We start from the raw sequence: 24,306 nt of genomic DNA, 5'->3' as shown, positions 1-24,306 counted from the left end.
TTGTATTGATACATTTATCCCTTTTTTCTATTGCAGCGTTTCATAGTTAGTTCATATTCAAATGTTCTATTCAGACCAGACATTTAGTATAGGCCTACTTCTACTCTGACAAATGTAGCCTACATCTATTTCTGGGCTAGACATGCAATTTGTTTTTTCCGTTTTCTGCTCAGTGTGGTATCTAATCTAATATGTATGGTTTAGTTTCACATGAGATGGTTATCTTACCTGGAATTAATGTACAGCTGTATTTGCATAAAGTCTAGTCATGATAGAAATAATTAATTGGCTATTTCTGCTTCTTAGGGCTGGTTCACACAGAAAGCGGTTTTGGTTGGAAAAACGGAAAAAAGACGCGGGCAGTGGAATGGGAAAAAAGTGCAAGGTCTCGAGACATTTGTCGTTAGTTTTGTTTAGTTTTAGTTTTTCATTTTTGTTGAAATTTCTATTTTATTTCAGTTTATGCAAATGTTTTTTGACCAATAGTTTTAGTCTTAGTTTCATTTTTCGTTTACGAAAAAAACTTTGACTCCCATAGCCTGCAATGGAACTGTGTGTGTGTGTGTGTTTAAGTTCAGTAATTTCACTAAATGGCAATGAATATTACCTATTAATTGTCATTTAAGTGAAATTACTGAACTTAAATATACAAGCTTGATAAAAATGACCATTCTAGAAGACATTTTCAGATGGCACTTAGAGGCTTTGGCATCTGAACTCTTCATATTGTAACTATATATATAGTTACAAAATGAAGACAGACTTCACCACCAGTTCACTTCACTGTTCACACACACACACACACACACACACACACACACACACACACACACACACACACACACACACAGTTCCATTGCAGGCTATGGGAGTCCCCTGTTCGATAGGTAGAGATCGGTCAGAGTTGCAGGTCCCCACCTGGCATGTTTTTTTTTTTTTTTTATAAAAAAATGCATTTTTAAAGTTATATTAAGAAAAAAGACCTTAAAAGAAAATTTTGTATGTCATTTTTGTTTCTTTAAAATGACCAGAAACACTAGTCCCCTCTTGGCCAGTGTAGAGCGATAGTCCCCTGTTAGTAATATAGACGTGTGTGTGTGTGTGTGTGTGTGTTCCTTTGGAGGGTGTGGTTATCAGGTAGGGGAGGTTCAGTGAGCTTCAGTGCCCAGGGGCCCCTGGGGGTACTAATCCAGCCTTGCCTATACCATCCTGGGAAAAAAAATACTCCCGGGATGGACCTGCTGCGTCTTCATCCATTGTTTCGTCTCTTATCTAAATCTGACCATGGAGTTGACTTTGGCGGAAAGCTGAGGTGATTGCTGATAGGCTGTCCCAATCAGTGGCGCCTGCACAATCCAATCACATTTGAGAGGGAAACAACAAATTGAGGGTTTCCGAGATGTTCCGAGAGATCTTTGTTCCTTTTTTTTTTTTGAAGAAGAAGAAGCAACAGGTACTCATAGTTATGGATAGAAATGTAGTGGAGTAAAGAGTACAATATTTGCCTCTCAAATGTACTTGAGTAAAGTCATGAGTACTCCCCAAAAATGATACTTGAGTAAAGTACAGATCCCTCAAAATTGTACTTAAGTACTGTACTCAAGTAAATGTACTCCGTTACTGTCCGGCTCTGAACATTACCATTCCAGTTTTTCCAGTAACTATTTATTAGATACTAATGCTTATTCTTTTGGTCTACTATAATTAAAAATAACTCTTTGGTAATTACTATAAGTGGTGGAAGTTCAATAAAAAGTCATACTAATAAAATTGTAATAGATACTACTCAGAAGCAAATAGTTTCTGATATCTGAATGACAGTGTCCTATAGAATTTTAATTAGAAACAATTAGTTGCTAGCCATAACTGACTACTGACCAAAGTGGGGCAAGTTGTCACAAATGCAATTAGGCTTACTGAAGTCAAAAGTCCATTGACACAAATGTGTTGTTGTTGGTTTCAAACACCTTATTCAAGAACTGACTTAAATTAAAATATTTGTATGAATTCTATCTCTAAAATTTCAGTATCATTTTTTTTTTTTTTTTTTTTTGTAAGAGGCTCATCTGCTGTGTAACACACTAACATGCATTCGGACGGGAATTTAATGTTGAAATTTGCCTAAGGACAGGTTGGCAGGACTTGGCACATTTTGGGCTTACAATGGCTGGAAATTTTGTGTTGTTGGATGGATTTTATGTGATGTGTTTTATATTTTAAGTTTTTTATTTTATTTTATTGTTTTATAATTGTTCTAATTTTGTTGAAAACAATAATGCTTTTTATTTAAAGTCGGCAAGTAAAAAATATGACCACTTGCCATGGCCTTGTTAAAACTGATCCCGACTCCATAATTAGTCTGCATGAATCAAACCAATCAAACCAATTCAGACTAAACTGAGGATAGTCCGGACTGCTGGGAAAATCATTGGTACACCCCCTCCCACTCTCCAAGAACTTTACTCATCCAGAGTAAGTTAAAGGTCTGGCAAAATCACCCTGGACCCCTCACAGACCCCTACAGATCACAAGCCAGGCACAAGAAAGGTTTCTTTCCTCAGGACCTCATGAACAGTTAAATGCCCCTACTGGGCAATAGACATGTGCAATACATAACACTCTTTTTTACTTATTGCCTATTTATTCAGCATACCATGCTTTTTATTCACCTTCCCTTGCATTTGTTTAACATACATTGTCTATTGTTTATTTTGTATTTTAACATATCTATTTGTATTATCTGTCTTGTCGCTGTCATTCTGTCTGTGCACTGGAAGCTTCTGTGTAAGCGTACTCGGCAATAAAGCTCATTGTGACTGATTCTGAATGTGTCAGTAGAGCTGCTGAACTGCTGGACTGGAGTCAATCTGTACTGCCACTCCTCCGCGGGAGCGCGCGTATTATGGCACACGCACACATGCACACATGCACACACTGACTGGAGAGTCGGGCGCACTCCCTTCTGCCAGGAAGTTGTTGGTATTCGGGAAATAACAAAGAAAAGAAAACAGGTATATTAAAAGCGTCGAAACTACACGAGGTGGATCTGTGTAACATATTCGAGATCTGGGTATGAATTGGAGGACTATTAACTAATGGAGGACTAATCGATGGAGGCGGACGGAAGTTTTGGGCTCGTCTGGGTCCTGTTGCTGCTGTTGGGAATTACAGACGCTACAGGGAGAGAAGGTGGGTCCTCTCCACACATTCCCAAACTATCCACAAATTCCCATATTATAGTTACTGAGCAGAAAGAGAGTTTAACACAAACAAACAAACAGCAGCGGGGGACATTCTTGTGTTGAAACTGCTACTCAAGCGGTTGACACCCCATATCCACTGCTCAAGACGCGACGCGACGCGACGCGACCGGCGCGCGGGGCCCACTGCATTTTCACGCGACTGTTCGTCGCTTGCTTTCAGTGTGGAATTTGATTTGTTGTTTTACCAGAGTAAACAACTTTACAATTTAAACTTGTATTAATTTTACTAATTTAGGCTTATTTAAAGTGGATAAGTTTAACAACAACAACAAAAAAATCCCGTCGGTGTTTTTTTCTCGTACTGTTCTCGCATTAGTCGTAGGTGAAAGTATGTCGCACAAACTTGATTTGCAACTTTTGCATGACAATAGCGCTGAAACCTGACAGCCAAGAGTTCATGAGTTTAATGGGCTCCTTATCTTAAAATTAAACTAATATACAAAAACTAAAATAAATGTTTGTTTTTTTTTTAAATCTTGAATTTATGAAATATTAATGACACCCTCCTGTTAACCAAAATGTAGGCTAATACGAAACAACATTTGTAAAAATATAATTAATAACAATTAAATGGGTCATAGTCACAGAACAACAACATGATAATGACAATGACACACAAGTTATTATTTTAACAATAGGTAATAATACAAAAGCAATCAATTGGGTCATGAACACATGAAAACAACATCATAATGATGATGGCCTGCTGCTAATATCAATAATAAAAATATCAATTAATCAATAAATAGTAGTAGCAGACACAGATGTACAGTGGTAGTACCATGGTACAATGGTAATTTGAGATAGTATTACTATTGTAGGCTACTTTGATATCCATGGTTGTAATAACCATATACATAGGACTATAAGTGAAAAATTATATGGTATTGCCATGATACATGCTTAAAACCATGGTATTGATATAAAACATGTCCTAGACACCAAAGTAGAGCCATGGTATTTAATTTGTTTTTACTTTTTTGTGCATGTTATTATTATAGTAGCCTACAGATGACATGACAGAGAAGGCCAGTATACATCAGACCGTAAAACAATGGATTCAGCAATCTCACAGAGATTAACACAAATTGTGTACAAAACTGAATTGATGGGAGGTTTAATACCAGTTTAAACTTTGTAGTTCTCATTCTCCGCATAACACAGAAATACCACTGTCATAAACCATTATTGTTTTTTTTTAACCTATATCTACACATTGAATTTCTTTTAATTTCTCTGTGTGTACTGTACATGCACTCAGTGGTGGAAGAATTCATATTTTCTTAGGAAATCATAAACTCTTCTTCCTGCTCGCTGAAAGTTATTCCAAAGGTCGTTTACTTTAAAGTTCTGTGTAACTGTCAGCTTCTGATTACACATTTAACAAAACAAATGTGTTTCTGCATTTCAGTTAGATTTGATCATGTATCTAAGGCATTTAAATTGTCGACATAATCAATGACTTTGCTGAAAAAAGTTTTGTTGTGCCTTTTAGAAAAAAAAAAAAAAAAAAAAAAACCAGGTCATGGTACACGTTTTTTTTTTTTTGCTGTGAAATTTTTATAAAGTAAACAGAACAATAAAAACTTTTAAATTGTTAGTAATATTTTTAGATATTTTAAGATATGGACTAAAGCAACTTAGTTATTTGATTACTTAGTTGTTAGTTACTTGATTATACATACATCATTCTTTTTTTTTTTTAAATCTGGTTTTTGATAATCTCTCAATTATCATTTTATTACATTGCATTATATATTTTTGCCCCCCACCATACAGAGTTTTGATCTTAAAAACTTTTAGATTTTATGAGCTTTGATCATAAAACTAAGCATTTATATATATATATATAGAGAGAGAGAGAGAGTGACAACTGATATTTATATGCATTTTAAGTCTGTTATACGATCTCATTTATTTACATTCATTTGCTAATTTCATCGTACTTTCTAGCTATATAAATATCAGCAACTGCAACAAAGTGCATATTTTTTCTCAGTTTGGTCCTCTGAATAAAACTTCTTTTTTTCTCTCCATATTCTCATTATACTGAATGAGCCACAAAGGCCTCGGGTAGCAAATATTATACTCAAAAATCAAATTTTTTAACGATTTTTTCAATATTTTTGATAAACGGTTTCATAAAAAAAAAAAGATTTTTCTGACTATTCTTTCATATGTCAGGCTTTAAAGGGTTAAACATCCTTGAGGTGCTCAGATTGTCAACAGCCTGCAAGAAGCATTCAGTCTTGTTGACAAGTAGAATCCATAAACAATGGCATTGGGACATTTGCATGGGACATTGTTGTCATGGGACCTTTTCTAATGTGACCACATCTCCAATTCTCAAAATTTAGCAAAACCTGTCCCTGTCAAACTTTTGCCATCTGATTCTGCATATGCATAATTACATGTTGTGTGTGCAGTTGCTAAATTAAGAGTTGGTTCACTGCTGTGCTCGGTGGGCTTGTCCTTGTTATCAGTTGTTGCGGGTGTACAGAGCTGTCTTAGATATGCTTTACGTGTTTCATTGTTGAGTGTTTCAGAACCTGTAATGGGGCTTTTAGCAATGCTGTTAGCTGAAAGTGTCACCACACGTTTACTGGTCTGCAGGATCTTTATCTTTAACACTTATTATCTGAGAAAAGGCCCTTTCACACCAAGGACGATGACAATAACTGTAAGGTTTTAATAATCGTTGTAATTCTACAATAATAGAGACGTCAATGACACAGACATTCTGATATCATAACTGCAGCTCACTTATAATAAACAACACATTGTCAGTTGGTGTGCGCTTATATATCGTTATAGTTGTTCTTGTGAAGGTGTGAACGGGCCTTAGCAGTCAGATTTGTAACTCATTAGAGCCAGGAGGAAATTTTCTTGTCTGTGTTTCGATGAAACACAAGTCTGTGAGTTTTGTTAAGGGTTACGTCACGATAAATGAACACTTCAATATTAAGGATGATAAAACTGGAAAAGAGTATCAGCATGTGTTTTTTTGCACTGTTCACTGTTCACTGACATGGCAAAGATGGAACATTACTGATTTTCTGAAGTAGTTTGTCTTGTGATTGTCATGCTTTTATAGGCTATATTTTTGTCTTAGGTTCTGTTTCCCCCACCGTTTTAGATAGCATACAATTTCGAGATACGTCTTAAAGAAATGATTTCTTCCTAAAATGACAATTCTGTCATCATTTAATTTCTCATGTTGTTTCAAATAGATTTGACTTTTTTCTTCTAAGGAACAGAAAAATATATGTTTAGCAGAATGTTTGTGCTGCTCTTTTTTTTCCTATACAATGAAAGTGAATGGTAATTAAAATGCTGTTAAGCTCCAAAAATAGCAGAAAAGCTCCATAAGAGTGTCATCAAAGTAGTTCATTTAATTTGTGTCCTACATTCCAAGGCCTTGTCCACACTAATACGTTTTCATTTGAAAATGCTTCTTTTTGGCCTTCCATCCACAATGAGACTGTAGCCTGGGTTTCCCCATGCTGCCTTGCTCGCAGCGCGATTTTATTCAGGCTGCTAGGCAGCCTGGACACCATGGACCAGATTTTCCCCTGAAAAAGGGAACCAATCACAGAACGGGGAGGGAGCAGCAAGACGATGACGACACCGAAGCAGTTTGTTTATATCTATGGATCCAACATGGCATCAGACTCGACGTTACCTTCTACCCTCATGTTTATCTTGCACAAACGGTAATATTCGCTAAACGCCATCGTGTACAAATAAATCTCTGACCCATCGTCTTTTTCCTCGTCGAATTTCTGTCACTCTACATACGTCATCTGGTATAATTGAAGCGATTGGCAATGAGCTACGTACAGGCGCATTTGATAGACATTCATAGCGCCCAATAAACGGCTCTGGGCATTCGTAAACCACGCCTCAAATACGAGAAAATGAACACGTGGTTCCCAGACCAAGTCTCAAATGAGACTTGGTCTGACGTTAGCCAGGCTAATGAGACTGCGTTTTTATGAACGAAAACAAAGCTTTTTGAAAACGCTGTCCAAAGTGTATAAATTTGAAAACGCGGTTTTCATGTTTATACAGGTATTGTGTCTGTTATGCGCTGTTCACTTTCACACAGTTGCTAAAATATGTTACTTTGTAAACTCTTCATATCGCAGTCCTGCAAAGATGACAGATCATTTACTCACATTTGCTGTCCTGCGGCAAAACATGAGAGCAGTTGCGTTTAAGACCAAACATATAATGGTGAGTGAGTGCGACCTGGACACATCAGTGAATGGTGAGATATCTTGCTAAATAAAATGATACTGCCGAAAGAATTACGTGAGATCTTTTTGCTCCGTGTGTATCATCTAGTGAGCTTTTATCAGGGCTTACGCATGCGCATTTTCTGACGTTTCAGTGTGGACGAGAAACTTTTGGAAAACCACTTAAAAACGCTAGTGTGACGGAAAGCATTTCAATACGAAAACGCTGTTTTCGAATGTATCCGGATTAACGTAGATGTAACCCAAGTCTCAAAACACAATGAAAATGACTAAAAATGCTGGATGGACACGCCAAAATGCAAAAATTGCATAAAAAACGATGGAAACACATTTACTGAATAAATTCCTTGATGCATATCAAAAAAAGACATCTGACAATGTCAAACGGCGCAAAAAGGGTCTTAAAGAATAAATAAAAAAGTTGCTGTAAATAATGTTTTTGATGTATTTACAATCACAGCTATGGTCTCTGTAGAGGCTCTAAATCCAAACCTAGATAGAACTAGCCAAACTGATTACTGCACTCATCAACTGTCGTGCAAGCAGGCTGTTGTTGTGTGGTGTACATTGTGTTAGATTACCTGCAGGAAAGCTTCTATATGTAAAGCATGTTCAAGGTCATTATCTCATCAGAAATGCTCGCATGCATTAGTTCAGCATACGCATACGTGCATCCCATCAGTATTTTGGTATGCGTGTTAGCAGTGTGTCAGAACGGAGTGATACACGCTTCACAAACACAGAGACACAAGGTCTCGTCCAAATCCTGTTCTTCCTGTCGGTTGAGTAATTCTTGTTTGTTGTGTGACTGACTATGTGCAAGAGTAGAATATGCATGTAGAAAAGCACTGATATGTTCTGTAAAAAAGCTGTTACATGTGTATTTGAACGAATAAGGAAAATGTATTTTTGCATACAGTATTATACACTATATTAGTGATCAACACCTGAAACTATTTTGTTTATGCCCTTGGTTCACATATTGAATTCATTTGTCATTGTGCACTTAAACGTTCCCTTTAGTTGAGTGTTTTTGTCATCGCTGTGTTATTGAAAGTGTTATCGATTTTGATGCAAATACTGCTTGTCCATTCAGCGGTACTTGAGGTCAATGCCCAGAGGACACGGTCAAAGTGATAATACCCCGTTTGGATACCCTGTTCTTGTGGGCAGTGATAAAGGGTCGGAATGGTTGTCTTGGGAAGATTTTTGGTGTTTCTCTTATTATAACCAAGGTCATGACCTAGTAGACAGCAGTTGATCTTTGGTCGCTGTAAATGTCAGCTTGCACTCTGTTTTCTGTATTGTTGTTGTTGTCTGTGAGATCAGTCTCCGTGACAGCAGCGGTTAAAAGAATTTGGCAGCTGAAAACCTATTGAGTACACGGCTACACGCTTGTGAAGTACACACTCTACTTCCTGTCTGGCCGCACACCAAGAGTAGGTGTGGTGAATTTACTCACTGCACAGGTAAAGAGCACTGATTTAAATTCAGTCTGTCTCTCTTGTGTTGTTGTCGTAGAGACCAAGAGCAGATCTTACACTGTGTGACACAATAAGTTTCCAATGACAAGGAATGTGTCTATATGAGCTCTTGTTTTGCTATTACATACATCGCTTACTATGTCGGTTTGTTACTGCATGTTTTAAAGCACAGAATAAATAAAAATGTGATTCTCCAAAATATACATTTCACCACAAACACAACATTGTAAGCAGAATTTGAGTGAAATTTGATTGGAGTACCTGTTATTAAAGGCATAGTTCACCCTATGCCAAACGCTTTATGACAAACAGATTTAATTTAGGCTTTTATTCACATTGAACACCGTTCAGCGAACGTACATAGACATGCTTGCTTGACGTGCAAGAACCAATGAGGTTCAGCTTGCAGAGCACTGAAGAGGGGGTGATGCCATAATGCAAAGTACCCCCAGTTAAGGGTTTTTTCAGACTGTAAACTACTGAGTAAATACAGATGGTAGAGAATTTAATAATATTGCTACATAAAACAAAAAGTAAAATTGCCATATTAGAAAATTCTACTTATTGATATCCATGAAATAACCATGTTTTTGACCACCAGATATAAATATGTCTTAGATACACAATTTCAGTGGCTTTACCATGAATACAGAAAGTTACCATGCTACCACCACCACCACCACCAAAAGTAATTAATTATTTACTTATTACCAATTAATTATTAACTATAAAACACGGTGCTTCACTAACACTAACCGATGCATATTTTTATGGTTAGTTAGAACAGCCAGAACTGCAACCGGTGACAAACAATAACAATACAGAGAAAAAAAAATCAATTAACTACGTCCTCTAAACTTGAAAACAATATTTCAACATACCTTTAGCCTACTTGGTAGAGCTGCATTCTTCATGGCGTGGGAAGTTCGTTGTCAAATGTGCCAATCAATATGTGACTTTGTGAAACAGACTGTCCTTAACTAAAATGTTGCTATAGTAGCCTAATATTAATGCTAGAAAGCCGTATTCTATTTCATCATTAAAATTCATTTTCACATTAATCTTTTCATCAGTTAGGAATTTTACTTAAATTTGATTGGAGTACCTGTTATTAAAGGCACAGTTCATCCAAAAATTACAATTGCTTGACACACAAGAACCAATGAGCGAGAACCAATTTTCACGCCAAACAAGTACGGTTGAGTGTCATATTTGAGTGCTCTAATGTTTTTCACCAAAATAACACACAAGTATTGTAAATTAAATTATCATTTTACTTTCTTAAATACAGTTAATTGTTACAATAATAATATTTCCGGTCTGACAGTTCTGTCAACGAGCCCTGCATCTGCTCTCTCTTTCTGTCACGGTGAGTGCGCGTGCAATGAAGCAGGCAATGAGATGATGTTTTATTAACGTTTCGGGAGGTTCACGTTCAAATGATTTATCCAATCAGCACGAGAGGAGTCCTACATATACGTTGCTGACCTATGTTCCATGACAGTTTTCAGCATCCCTCCGCCACCCTGACTCCTCACTCTTGTCTGTTTTCTGTCAGAGCCAGGGAGGGATACGAGGGGAGTACTCTGGGTTCAGGCCAAAATACCGAGCTCGGAGCCATCTCTTAGACATCTCGGACAGCACGCCAAATACGCATACTTCTTTTAATCTGATTATTTGTGTGAAACTCGTGAAATTATATCTGTGCTAAACTTATTTTTGGCCTCTAACTCAATTACAGGCAACTGTAATCGTACAATTTAGCCATGGGCTAATTAAAGACATTTTTTAGTTGTCTCTCGTGAAATTTAGTCACATATGCTCGCATTGTAGAGGGTTGCAGAGGTACTCAGAGCATGCGTGTGCGTGTGTGTAAACCTGTTGGTTTGGATGTCATTGGTGAAACATTTGTGGTGTATAATAACACTTCAACCAGTTTAAAATAAGTTTGAGTAGGAGTAAAAAATGATTATGTAGAAACAGAAGTACAATGAGAGAGAAAGAGAACAGAGCCTGCCAGAGACATGGACGAATAGAGTTGTTTTCAATTCAAGGTCCCTATACACACACACACACACACGCATGCACAGAGACGAGGGAATGTTAGGATGATGAAAGAGGAGGAAGGGAACTTGGAAAGGAAGTGTGAACAGGAGGAAATATTGACTTATTTAATCTCAGTCCCATCAGCATGTTACTTATGTTACTACACAAAACAGCTCTTTCAGTAATGTCTCATACAATAGCTTATCCCCCAAAAAATCCCCCTTATTTGCACATTTTCATTTGCCGCAGTTGCATAAACATAACCACTGTGTTAAGATCAGCAGTTATCCACGGAGTAATCAGTCTTACTTGTAAGATTCAAATGAGACCAATCTGTGTTTTTATAAACTGACTTAAAAACGTTATGACCAGTCTTAAAGAAAAAAATTAGATGACTAACTTGTACAACTAGTTTAAGCAGCTTATGCGAGCGGCCACTGGAATTAACAGACTTTAAACATAAATAAATCAACAAAAAGGCTACATGAAATATGTGTGCTCATTGAACTCGTAGAGGTGTAATAGAAATGATTTTGGTCTATTGTCAGTCTATTGTTAAATGCTAGCCTGCAGTTTACAGTGCACTGAATATAGTGACTTACAATAAATCATCTGTGAATGATGATTTACAATAAATCATCTGTGAATTGACACACACATGCACAAATCTCAGTACAGCGCTGCACATGCAAACTCTCTGTCATGACATGGACACTTAGAGTGAGTGTCAAACACATCTATTTACAGTCTCCTGCACAGAGTAGCAGTGTGATAAAGCCAAGACAGGAGGACAGTAGTCATGACTGTAAATTAAACAAATCATGTATGTGTCTTTAAGGTGTTATTTTCCTCTACAAGACAATGTGAATAATACATGTAAAGTGAAATGAATGCGTATTAGCCCGCGTATGATATGTGTTTTTCAAATAGCAACATGCCGGTGCGTAGCTGAAACAACTGCTGAATCTTTTCAATGGCCACGAAGAGCGCCATGCAGATTGTTTTGAGAGGGGTCTTCTCTTACATTCATACCCTTCTTACTAATGTTTATAACTTTATAACGCAACAATAAACAGTGTTGGGGGAAACACATTACAAGTAACGCGAGTTACGGAATGAGATTACTTGAGTAACAAGTAAAATAATGCATGACTTTTAAATTTACACCAAAATATCTGAGGTACATTTTCAAATAAATATCGCAAGTTACTTTGTTTTCCCATTTATTGACTGGCAGCTCTCCTATCCCCATGTCGAGAGGAATCGTGAGTAAGATGCAGAGTCGTTGTGTGTTCTGTGTTAACATGATGGTTATTGTTGTTCTAGACTAAATGTGAGCGTGCATTTACTCATATCACTTGCAAAGAAACAGATTCAGTATTCCTCAAAATGAATAAAAACAGTAAAATGCAGACTCAGAATATTACACAAACCTGCAATAATTAAATATGTTGAATAATACAAATATACTTTATATATTTAATCTCACTTTATTAACATGTCTTTGCTGCTGCGATGATCCAATTCATTCATACCGATTAGCAAAAATGACTTTACACAGATGTTTAATTATTTTTTATTGCTGAAGTAAGTGTTGAACTTTATTCTCCTGTGGTGTCACTATATGAGTACATGAACGCATGAATTTCTGCACTGAGAGTCACTTCATGAGCATTTCACCATTTCATTTGATAAAATCATATCACATACACACAGAAACTTCATGACATCATTTTATACAGTCCTGCTGATGTGTGTGTCTGTGTTTTACTTTTCAGTATGTCTCGGGACAGACATGAAGCTGGCTTTACCCTCCAGTCTTGAGAATCATTATGAGATGCTCAGGCTGCTGTACACGGGCTGTCAAGTTGTTCATGGTAACCTGGAGATCACACATCTGCAGGGAACTCCAGACCTCTCCTTTTTGCAGGTACGGGACTGTCATGTGTTTGTGTGTGTTAGAACAGTGTCATGTTAGTAGCCCCTAAATTAATAACTAATGTTCGTTGCGACGGAAGTGAATCAATCAAAACTAACTTTAGCTGGACAATAACTTTATTCTAGAGCTGCTGTAAAGCCAAATCAATCGCTGTTACTTTAATTTCCTATTATCACTGTAAAGCTGCTTTGAAACAATCTATATTGTTAAAAGCGCTATATAAATGAAGGTGACTTGACTTGACTGTGTTAGGGTAGCTCTTCATTATACAGCAGCTAGATTTCTTTGGTGCTCAAGCATTTCCAAACTCCTGTTCATTTTCTTGCCATTGTGTAAATACTCACATTATAATGAATAATGTGTGTGTGCCTGAGTTTGACCAGAGCATATTTCTGAAAGTCTGCAATACCCTTTTATAGAGATACTTCAAGTTTAAATTTCATAGGCATAATCATTTTTTAAAAGTTCAAGGCTTAAAGGGTACTGCATAACAGGAATGACCCATCCTAACATCCTATTTCAAGTAAAAGTTTGCCTTTAAATGTAATTTGGTTTTAGTAAGGTTCACGAGTTCTTACACAACTGATGAGAACAATAGAATTGCTATTAATTTAAGTCACTCACTAATAATGAGTCTCAAATGTTAATAAAATGATGAAAAGGAAAGGATGCTCATGTTTGTCTGCAGGAGATTGTGGAGGTTCAGGGGTATGTGCTGATAGCTCACGTCTCAGTGCGTTCAGTTCCTCTGGACAATCTGCGGATCATACGAGGCAGTCAGCTGTATAACTCCAGCTACGCTCTCGCAGTACATAACAACATCAACCACAGTCAGGTGGGACTCGGCCTGAGAGAACTACGCTTCAGGAGTCTTACAGGTAAGGAGTGTGGGACTTATAAGCATTAAGTCAAATTTATATTGGGTTATTATAGATTTAAGAGTGAAAGTCTTATTACTGGCTACTCTCATTTCTTTTCAGTCTATTTCAGTTAAAGCTATGTTAATTTAAAGATTCAGTTAACACTTTTTGTTATACTGGTTGAAACTATCTTCACATCCTGATAGCAATTTATAATGGAAGTGGTGTAATTATTAAAATATGTATACCTTCTGTGGAAGTCTCAGGACCAAAAAAATGTTCGTCCAATCATTGCATTTGGTCCTGAGAGGATGTCCTGCCTGCCTGTCAACCTATGTATTTCCATACCGCCACTCGACCTGCGTGCGCAGATATCACTCACTCACATGTCATCATCGCGTACCATGAGGCTAAGCAGAGTTGACAGACAGTCACTGAGCGCCGCAAACAAACAGCAGCCGCCTTTTACAGTTTCTCCTGAACCAAAACAACAAGCTTATGCTGCGTTCACGCCATGTTGTAATTACCATAATTAAGAGATGGCGACCCTCTATAATGGGACATTTTTTCCCCTGACTCAAAACTCTCAATCAGGTGACTTCTTATTGAATTCTTTATGCTCAGGTCCAAAATATTTCAGTGACTTGAAATTACTCTTTGTGTTTGCATTCTCTATAAACTTATTTAAAAAAATTGTTGTACAGTCATGAAAACGGAAAATTATTGACTGTTTCACAGAAATCCTGCTTGGCGGGGTTTATTTTTGGGGAAATCCTCAACTTTGCTTTCCTCGGAATATTAATTGGAAAGACACTGTTACAACAATTGAAAACAAACTGCTGCACCTGCAAGACATTCCAAAGAACTGTGAGTGAACTATCCCATTACACATTACACTATTCAATGCATCATTTACTTGTTATTGCTCAATAGTAATGATCTTTTTTCAGGTCCTATTTGTTCTTCTGCTTGTGGGTCCGGTGGATGTTGGGGAGAAACAAATCAGGACTGCCAAACATGTGAGTGTCATTGACATATTTGTATTTTTTCGTGTTTAAAAAACACATGAATTCAGTTTAATTGAATCAAGATTACCAGTCCATCTCATATTTAATAAATACATTTTCATGTCCCTAAATGCTCTAATTTACATGACAGTATTTAACCTAGTTTATACAAGAGAACATTTCTGATCAGTTCAATTCTGCATTCCCTATAAGAGAATAAACAGACACAGTTTGACCAAATTAAATATCTAACTATTTGTGAAACGTAATGGAATTCTTCCTCTGAGACAATTCTGAATCTTGTCAGACATGTATGATACACCATTGCGTGTACCTCTTTCTCTGCAGTGACCTCTGTGCAATGCTCATCTGGCTGTTCCCGCTGTAAGGGTCCGAATCCCAATGATTGCTGTCATGTGCAGTGTGCTGCTGGGTGCACGGGGCCGAAAGACTCTGATTGTCTGGTAAAAAGATCATTAATATTGCATTTATATCATTCATGTCTAACTGACATAATATTAATATCTGTTTCATCCTATTTTTGCATGTTTAGGCCTGTCGTCACTTTAATGACAGTGGGACGTGTAAAGACAACTGCCCCCCTCCCACCATCTATTACCCAACCTCCTTCCAATCCAAACCTAACAAGGACAAAAAGTTCAGCTTTGGAGCCACATGTGTTAAACAGTGTCCCCGTATGTCAAACGTTTAATTAGCTAACAATACAATATCTTGCTGTATGTCCAAAGGTCTTGCCTTTTCTTTCTCTTTATATGTATTTATTATATATGCTGTACTTTCTACTTCTTTAGATAACTATTTGGCCATGGAAGTGGCATGTACAATGGTCTGTCCTAAATCTAACAAGGAAGTCATCACTGTCGACCCGGATGGACAAGAATCACAGAAATGTGAGAAGTGTGAAGGAGAGTGTCCAAAAGGTCTGTATGTGTGTATGTTTTTGCCTGAAACATACTGTATATACGCTAATACATGGCCGCTACTGATTCTAGCTTGCTACACAAACTTGATTTTAAGTGTCGTTGAGTTCCAAAATCTGTGCGAAAGCCATTCATAACACAAGTTGTATTCTTAAAGTTGTTCCAAAATAGTGTATTAATACACACACTACCTGTCAAAAGTTTGGAATAATTAATATCAAAAAGGCTGCATTTATTTGATAAAAAAAATACAGTACAAACAGTAATATAGACAATAACCCTTTTCTATATAAATATATTTTAAAATGTAATTTATTCCTGTGATAGCAAAGCTGAACTTTCAGCAGTCATTACTCCAGTACTCCATATGATCATGTCACATGATCCTTCAAAAATCGTTCTAATATATGCTGTTTAACATTTTTGTGGAAACCGTGATACACTACAATGCATTAAATTGATCAAAAGTAAAAAAAAACATAATTATTCCAAACTTTTGACAGGTAGTGTATAAATACTATGTGTGCATAATTTCTTTTATTCTTATAGTAGTATTAATTTATGCATGTTCTGTCTGTTAGTGTGTTATGGGCTAGGAATGGGAAACCTTCAGGGGGTGACAGTGGTGGATACCACCAACATTGGCATGTTCATTGGCTGTGAGAAGATCTACGGCAGTTTGGCTTTTCTTTCTGACTCCTTCGAAGCGTAAGCAAGGACCTCTTTCACCTACAAATTACAATACCGTCATCATCTACTCAGCCATTATGTTGCTCTTCCTCTTGCTTCTGTGAAATGAAAATGAAAAAAATGAAGATAATACAAAAATTTGTTACAAATAAAGCAGAAAGACTCATAAAAGTGGTCCATATGATACATGCGCTATAATTCATGTCTTCTGAATACATACGGTAGCTTTGTGTGAGGAACAGACTGAAATTTAAGTCTCAAACATGTTTCAATTTACGTGTGAAGAGACACTTGAGAACAGTTCCATTTGCTGTCATTAGCTATGTTTGCATTCACTTATTTTATGCAAGTTATGGGATATCGCATAATAAAACGGTGTATGGAAAATCTTAAAATAGAAAGTGTAAAAGCATAAAAATTTGCACAGATGAGGCGGTAATTTTTTTTAATTCAATAAGAAAACATCCACATACACTACAATAGAAACACATTTACTGAATACATTTTTCGATGTACAACGAAAAAGATGATTTTCTCTGAAAAGATCATGCAATTGGATAACTGGGCTGAACAGCAGACTTTATTGTTTTAGTCATTCTGAGATGACTGAGTCAAAGTCTGTCATCAAAATGATTTGGTATAATTTCCTCTCAGAACTGTCTCACACGTTTGCGTTCCCAACCAAACGTTCGCCTCTGAGCGCAAGATAACATGACAGCATTTGTTATTGCGGTTTCATCTGCATGCTCTGAGGCGCATGTAATTTATTATATAGGAAATAAAGGCTCACAGGCTTCCCTGGTTGCAGCAACTATTTATTATTTTATTACTGATACTTTGAGCCAGTTTCCCAGGAAGTGAAGATTTTATTCTTGAACACATGGGATGGAAACGGCTTTATTCCTAAATGTTTTATGCAATATTATTATTTTAATTAGCAACTTAGCTATTGACTTCAAACTTGACACAAAGTGTCTTGACATGCCGAGTTTGAATTTGTGTATGCTTTTAGAATACTTTATGGTGCTTTTGGCCCTTTTTAGAGTTTGACTGTGTGAGTCAAAGTCATATGGCTTTAGAATAACCTGAGGGTGAATAACTAACTGACCTTAAAACTTTTCTTCTTATTTCAAATTTTCCATACATGATTGATTGGTATTGTTATACCTATTGTTACACTTATCATGTTAAAGTACATTGTCTTGTCAATACAGTAATGCAGTTACCAATTCATCTGGACTGCAGTTGAGTGACCTCGAGAAGTTGAAGTCGATAAAAGAAATCACAGGTGAAGATCTCAGTTCAACTGGATTTATAAAGAAAATACAAGTCGATAGATCCAAGATCAGTGCTTTGAGAACTAAAATCTACATAGCAATATGCTACTAGCTGTACCATTGTATCATTAAATTCATTTTGCATTTTAAATAACATTATATTTGTATTTTAGGATATCTGTACATAGATGCATGGCCAGATTATTTGCTTAATCTGAGTGTTTTTGAAAACTTGAAGGTGATCAGAGGAAGAATGCTTTACAAGTAAGTATATCTGTCTTTTTTCCCCCTTTTCCCATTTCCTAATCCAGTCTTTAAACACATTATTTGCTAGACTGTTTACCCACTTTCTTGTTTGTCTGACATCTAGTTAGACTTATCAAACCTGCAGTTTCTTATTAGTTGTAAAGGTTAATGATTATCCTCTACACCTGCTGCATGATGTATCTTTTTTCTTTTCTTTCAACCCCTCAAGCCAGTTCTAACTAGACAGACTGTGAGAAAGGAATGTGCCTAGTTAATCTATAAAATTGTAGGTAATTTTTCCACACTTAAGTCAAAATAAAGATTGACGCACACAAATGGGTGTGTATGATAGACTAGTAGCTTTAACATTTGAAACCCACCAAGAACAATTCATCATCATAGCAAGGACATTTGCACATGCAAACTGGTCATTTTTTCTGCATAAATGTATAACTCTAGTATCTTGTTGCCTTATAATGTCGTTTTCGGTTTATCTCTCTGCAGGGGTGTTTTGTCTTTGGGAGTTCAGTCTTTGCAGATCGAGTCTCTCGGGTTGCGTTCCTTGCGCAGTGTCACCGGAGGTTTAGTACTGTTTCATAATAACTCCAGACTGTGCTACACCTCCTCTTTGCCCTGGTCCCCTATGCTCCACCCCACACAGGCACCCAACCTCATCAGCAGCGGCAACCAAGACCCGCAAACATGTGGTAAAAAACCATTATATTTAACCCTGTTTGGATGGTGATTGTTTCTCATGGGGATGTAGTGTAATTTTTTATTGCTGTCTAAATCTAGAATGTCAGTGTTTTTCTCCCACCACCCGCATTAAAAAAAAAATGGCCGAGTTAGTTTTTTTTTTTTTTTTTTTTTTTACAAACACTAAGGTTGTGTGGTAATTAAATTGCTGTCTGAATCCACATCTCTGTGTTTACAAGAAGAGATCAATCCAAAAGTTGTTCTGCTAATCCTTTTTGACCACTGCCAATCATTGTACGGTAAATGTTGCACTTTGCGGTAATGTGCACACATTTAAAATATGGACACTTTTATTAGTGAAATGCTGGAAACTGTTAACAAGAATTATATTATAAGAATTATATAACGTCTCTGTTCCACTACAGTTATTATAGTGTGCAGTACGTTTTTTTTATATGTATTATACACATTTATATAAATTAGCACTTGTCGGGTCATATAAGTGTTTCGGTAACTTTTTTCTGCTAATTTCCACATTTTTAAAATGACATCCATAATTTTGAGAGATGAAAAAACAGAAAACTATTTAAACTACAGCACGTCATTTGACCTATTTTTCAATAGGAAATGTAAATAATTTAATTATTTACATAAATATGATTAAATTAAATAAGAATTTATTAAATGTCCAAGCAATAACAAGAAATGGGAGAGAAAAAACGATTCACCTAACTATCGCGATTTTTTGGTTTTACGAGTTCAAAATCGATTTTTTTTTATTTCAGAATCGATATTAATACAAATTTAATTGCTTTATTTTTGTCCTTGCTTATAGACGAGGTTGACAGAAGTTAGCCACTTTTGTTCCAACAGAGTATAAAATGTGTTGTTATCTATGAGGGTTTAGAGACGTAATATCCCAAGTGGGCGCGTGAAAGCGACACGAGACTGAATGCACTGAAAAGCCCTCGCGCTACTCATGCTGAGAGAGATATAAGACAGTAGAGCTGCACGATTCATCTTTAAAAGACTGTAATCTCGATTCAAACACCCACGCGATTTTCTTCCAATTCGTCTATCTATTAAACTTTTGACAAAATCATATCGCAACATTCAAATCTGCGTTGCCGCTGACCCACAGAAAGTCATGAAACAGCTTCACAAACAGTGTTTTCAACCTCATAGTATCATTATTTCTGTGATACAAGAGTTCAAATTATTATAAGTACTGGGATGAAAGTTTAAAGTTCAAATATACAACCTGATGTCTACAGTAGCGATCAAAATAGAGTAAATCAGCTTTTGATATAAACTCTGTGCTTAAAATAACGCATTTATCGATTACATCGACAAGTGACTGTTAAAAAATGTATTTGTTATTGAATCATTAATTCAAGAGAATGTAGTACTGTATGATGCTTCTGAAATAAAACTTGTTTTTGTAAATATGACTCATCTTATACATCTTGTACAGTCTGTATAAGTGTATGATTTAGCTTGTCCCCATGGTCTAGTGTTTAAAAAAAAAAATCGCTATACAAAATCCTGAAAACAGTGTGTGGCTAAGCATGGCATGCAGTAGAGCGACTATATGCAGAGCATAGCCTTGAGTGTCTTGTTGTTTTTTAAAACAGTCACAACATATTTAAAATATTATGTAGACACATTCTTAATGGCATCCTTGCAGTAGTCATTGTGTAAACCTTGATGACCCACTTAAGACATTCTACTACCTATAAGTTACTTTGCAACTTATTCTACTAACCCGAACCCTAACACCTAACCCTAATTTAACAGTCCACTTACACAAATGTAGTTGGAAAGTTACTTATTGTTAGTAGAATGTCTGAAGTGGACCATCAAAATAAACTGTAACCCTGGTGGAAAAATCCAGTCACAGTTGTCTATTAAACTAGAAACTAAATTTGGATTTATTTCCTGTTGTTAAAAAAATTTGTTTGTTCACACTTTTTAGTTTCCCATAATGAATAATATTCCATGACATGCTTGATTATGGAATCAAACTGGACATTCTTCTCTCTCTTGTGTAGTTTCAGAGGGAAGAATCTGTGACCCCCTATGTACGGATGCAGGCTGCTGGGGGCCGGGACCAAGTCAGTGTGTGTCGTGTGTGAATTACAAACGTGGGACGGAGTGTGTGGAGCAGTGTAATGTCCTGCAGGGGTGAGTACAGTATAAATAAGCAGATTTTTAATTTGTTGTTGTGCTTTGTTATGTTTACTTACATAAATACAAGTTCATATCGATTATTGAATGTTGAATTTTGTGCACAGGGCTTTTCCACTATGTCAATATCTGTTAAAGGTAGGGTAGGCAATTTCGGAGAGGCTAACAATAGCATGCTTTGAAAGCATAAGATCGCACACTCCCTTCAGAGCGCTCTCCATAGACACGCCTCCTCCAAAAGACATGAACAAAGTTTACTTAATGTCTCAAAGCACATAACATTACAATAATAATGAATGTAAACAACTTACAGAGCTCTTACTTGTACTACCTGATTGCTGCAGATTAATTTCAGCGTTGATAGTGTAGACAGAAACGCAAAAAATCTGATTCTGAGGATGTGAACAACTCCTTAGAACGCCACGGGTTGCCATCTCGTAATTATGGTTACGACATGGCGTGAACGCAGTATAAGCTTGTTGTTTTGGTTTAGGAGGAACTGTAAATGGCGGCTGCTATTTGTTTACGGCTGCCGGTTACTGTCTGTCCACAACTCTGCATAGATGTGTGATGATGTGTGATGTCTGCGTGGACATCATATCATTGCGCAATGATTGGACAACATTTTTTGGTCCTGAGACTTCCACAGCAGATATATGTACATTTTTAAATATTTAGAACACGTCTATTATTGATTGCTTTTTGGATTTGAAGAGAGTTTTTTAACCAGTATTACAAAAAATTGCCTATCCTACCTTTAATGTAATACAATAAAGAATGCATATTTAAATGCTGTTGTTATAGAAGTTGGTTTTAAACTCTTAATGTTTATCTCTACATCAAATGCATTTTCCACAGATCATTCCGGGAGTTTGTGGATGGATTTAACTGTGGTCCTTGCCATCCAGAGTGTCGACCAGTCAACGGCTCTGCCTCCTGTACAGGCCGAGTAAGTTAAATTCAAAAACAAATATATATATATATATATATATATATATATATATATATATATATATAAAATATTCTATGTTTTTTTAATATTGTCAAAAAAAAAAAAAAAAATCATTATTTACTCACCTTTATGTCGTTTCAAACCTGTATGGCTTTCTTTCTGTGGAACACAAAAGAAGTTTATCTGAATGTTGTTCACGCTAAAGAAAGCATAATTAGGTCCCCTTTAAGGTTTTAACTGTTTTCTTGTGCAGGGTCCAGATCAGTGTAAGGAGTGTATGCACTTTCAAGATGGAAACGTATGTGTTGAGCAATGTCCCAGTGGGGTGAAAGAGGACCAGCACACAGTGTGGAAATACTTCAATGCTACGGGACACTGTCTGCCCTGTGAGACCAACTGCAGCGTCTCGTAAGTCCTTCAATGAGTTCATGGATTGTTATCCCACTTTTTTATATCAGGCCATGAACAACAATTTAGGATTTGTTTTCATTTTTTGTTTTGTATTTACTGTCAGGTGTCCATTGGATGATAGGAGGTGCCCGATCCAACAGAAAACTGGGTAAGACGTTATTAAATGTGTATGTATGCAGAATACTCATATTCATTAGTAGTGTTTCCCAAAGCAAGTATCACATATACTGCTCATACTTAGGGTTAGGGATTTGACCAAACCTATAATCTCAAGTTTTAAACTGCGTAACATGCAGCTTGTGAATCCTCAAATGTGTTTAAGTGAGAGGTGGACTGTTACTTTTCTAAGTGGTTGAAATTATGCTATTCGTCTGGTGGGCATTAAAACAAGGCAGAACATTTTTATTTACTTCAAAAGAGGGACTTGAGAAAATCTAGCGATCTGAATGTAATAGGTTCTGAAATGTGGTTTCATGAAATGTGGGGTGGGCTATTTAGACTTGGCAAACACCACAAAATTGTATTAATCATAGCTATAGAGTAAAGCTTTAACTATAGACAGCACAGTCCTGCTTAAATCTAATTGTTTGTTATGGAAATCCTGCAGGGCTGGGACAACAGTCGCAATCACAATTGGTGGAGTGTTTCTCTTTATAATTTTGCTGGCGCTGCTGGTGTTCTACCTGCGACGACAGAAACACCAGAAAAAGAAAGAAACCATGAGGAGAATTCTACAGGAACATGAGGTCAGAACAGAGTGTTTCATTTGCATGTAGAATTTGTTTTAAAAACACTGACATTTTATTAACTCAAAATCAATCTAAATGGAGCATTTATTGATACTAAGAGGCAAAAATCTAATTTTGAACTTGTGCAACTTTCTTATGTTGGCTAGTATGGAATGCCAAAGCTGACTTTATTATAAATAAATAAATACATAAATAAATATACGAAGAAATGTAAAAAAGCACAAATACATAAATAAATACATAAATAAATATACAAAGAAATGTAAAAAAGTACAAAGAAATTAGTATTTATACTTTTATTTCCTTATTTATGTATAATTGTATTTTTTCACACATTTATTTATTTATTTATTTATTCATTTATTTATTTCCACTTTTATTTATTTCCACATTTATTTATTTCTATACTTATTTATTTCCACATTTATTTATTTCTACATTTATTTATTTCTACATTTCTTTGTCCGTATGCAAATGAGGGGGGCGTGTTTTACCTCAGACATCAGCAATCGAGCTCAGAGTGGCAGTGCTGAAGCTTTGAGGCCACAGTGACACTTTGTGGTGTGACCAAACGAAATGTAATATCACCCTAACTGTATGTAGGGTAGGCTATATAGGGTTAACACACATAGCACACATGAACAGAAACTGCACTTAAACGGGTCTGATAGCAGACACTTGGACATGGAAGCACATGAAAGTATCCACTATTAATAACAATGTAAATGCGGTGGATAGGGCTGATAAGAGCTTGCGTTTGGCTTGCGTTTATTGTCGATGAGACTCGCACACCAGCGCAGAACGCGGAGAGAAACCAGCGCACATTTCACTGACTCCTACGCAAGCATATTGATCAATGAGTTTGAAACATGACTCAATACACAGTTTACATTCGCGTTTCCTAATTTCGTATGCATAACAGGTGACAATTCAAATGCTTAAAACACAACCCATATTTCATAGATGCTGCTCTTAGATACTGGTTTCCTCCAAACCTTATTAAATAGGTATACATCATCATATATGTCAAGTTCTTAATATTAATCGATAAACTACTCAGTTATTATAATAATAAGGCCAGATTGAGGACACACAACAAGAATGAGCGCAATTGAAAATGGCAAGCATTGAGCCTTATGCTGTGATGTGATATGCAGCATAGGAGTCAGTGAAATGTGCGCCGCGTTCTGCGCTGGTGTGCGAGTCTCATCGACAATAAACGCAAGCCAAACGCAAGCTCTTATCAGCCCTATCCACCGCATTTACATTGTTATTAATAGTGGATACTTTCATGTGCTT

The 24,306-nt window shown here is 36.4% G+C and overlaps 1 protein-coding gene across 1 annotated transcript in view; it reads left to right on the top strand.

Annotated features, from left to right (window-relative positions):
* Positions 1-2,887: 2,887 nt before the first annotated feature.
* erbb2 (erb-b2 receptor tyrosine kinase 2) overlaps positions 2,888-24,306 on the top strand; it is a 35,863-nt gene continuing 14,444 nt past the window's right edge. Inside the window, exons 1-17 of the mRNA XM_084434512.1 lie at positions 2,888-3,189; positions 12,831-12,982; positions 13,680-13,869; positions 14,590-14,718; positions 14,802-14,870; positions 15,207-15,322; positions 15,412-15,553; positions 15,671-15,799; positions 16,381-16,507; positions 17,704-17,777; positions 17,940-18,030; positions 18,517-18,719; positions 20,760-20,892; positions 21,754-21,844; positions 22,101-22,255; positions 22,362-22,406; positions 22,866-23,004. Coding sequence (XP_084290638.1) covers positions 3,111-3,189; positions 12,831-12,982; positions 13,680-13,869; positions 14,590-14,718; positions 14,802-14,870; positions 15,207-15,322; positions 15,412-15,553; positions 15,671-15,799; positions 16,381-16,507; positions 17,704-17,777; positions 17,940-18,030; positions 18,517-18,719; positions 20,760-20,892; positions 21,754-21,844; positions 22,101-22,255; positions 22,362-22,406; positions 22,866-23,004 — 2,064 coding nt within the window. The 5' untranslated portion in view covers positions 2,888-3,110. The remainder of the gene's footprint in view (positions 3,190-12,830; positions 12,983-13,679; positions 13,870-14,589; positions 14,719-14,801; positions 14,871-15,206; positions 15,323-15,411; positions 15,554-15,670; positions 15,800-16,380; positions 16,508-17,703; positions 17,778-17,939; positions 18,031-18,516; positions 18,720-20,759; positions 20,893-21,753; positions 21,845-22,100; positions 22,256-22,361; positions 22,407-22,865; positions 23,005-24,306) is intronic.

Source organism: Rutilus rutilus, assembly GCF_951802725.1.
Source record: "Rutilus rutilus genome assembly, chromosome: 16".
Lineage (NCBI taxonomy): Eukaryota > Metazoa > Chordata > Actinopteri > Cypriniformes > Leuciscidae > Rutilus > Rutilus rutilus.
The sequence above is the reverse complement of the archived record's forward strand: the minus strand, read 5'-3'. Positions and strand labels throughout refer to the sequence as shown.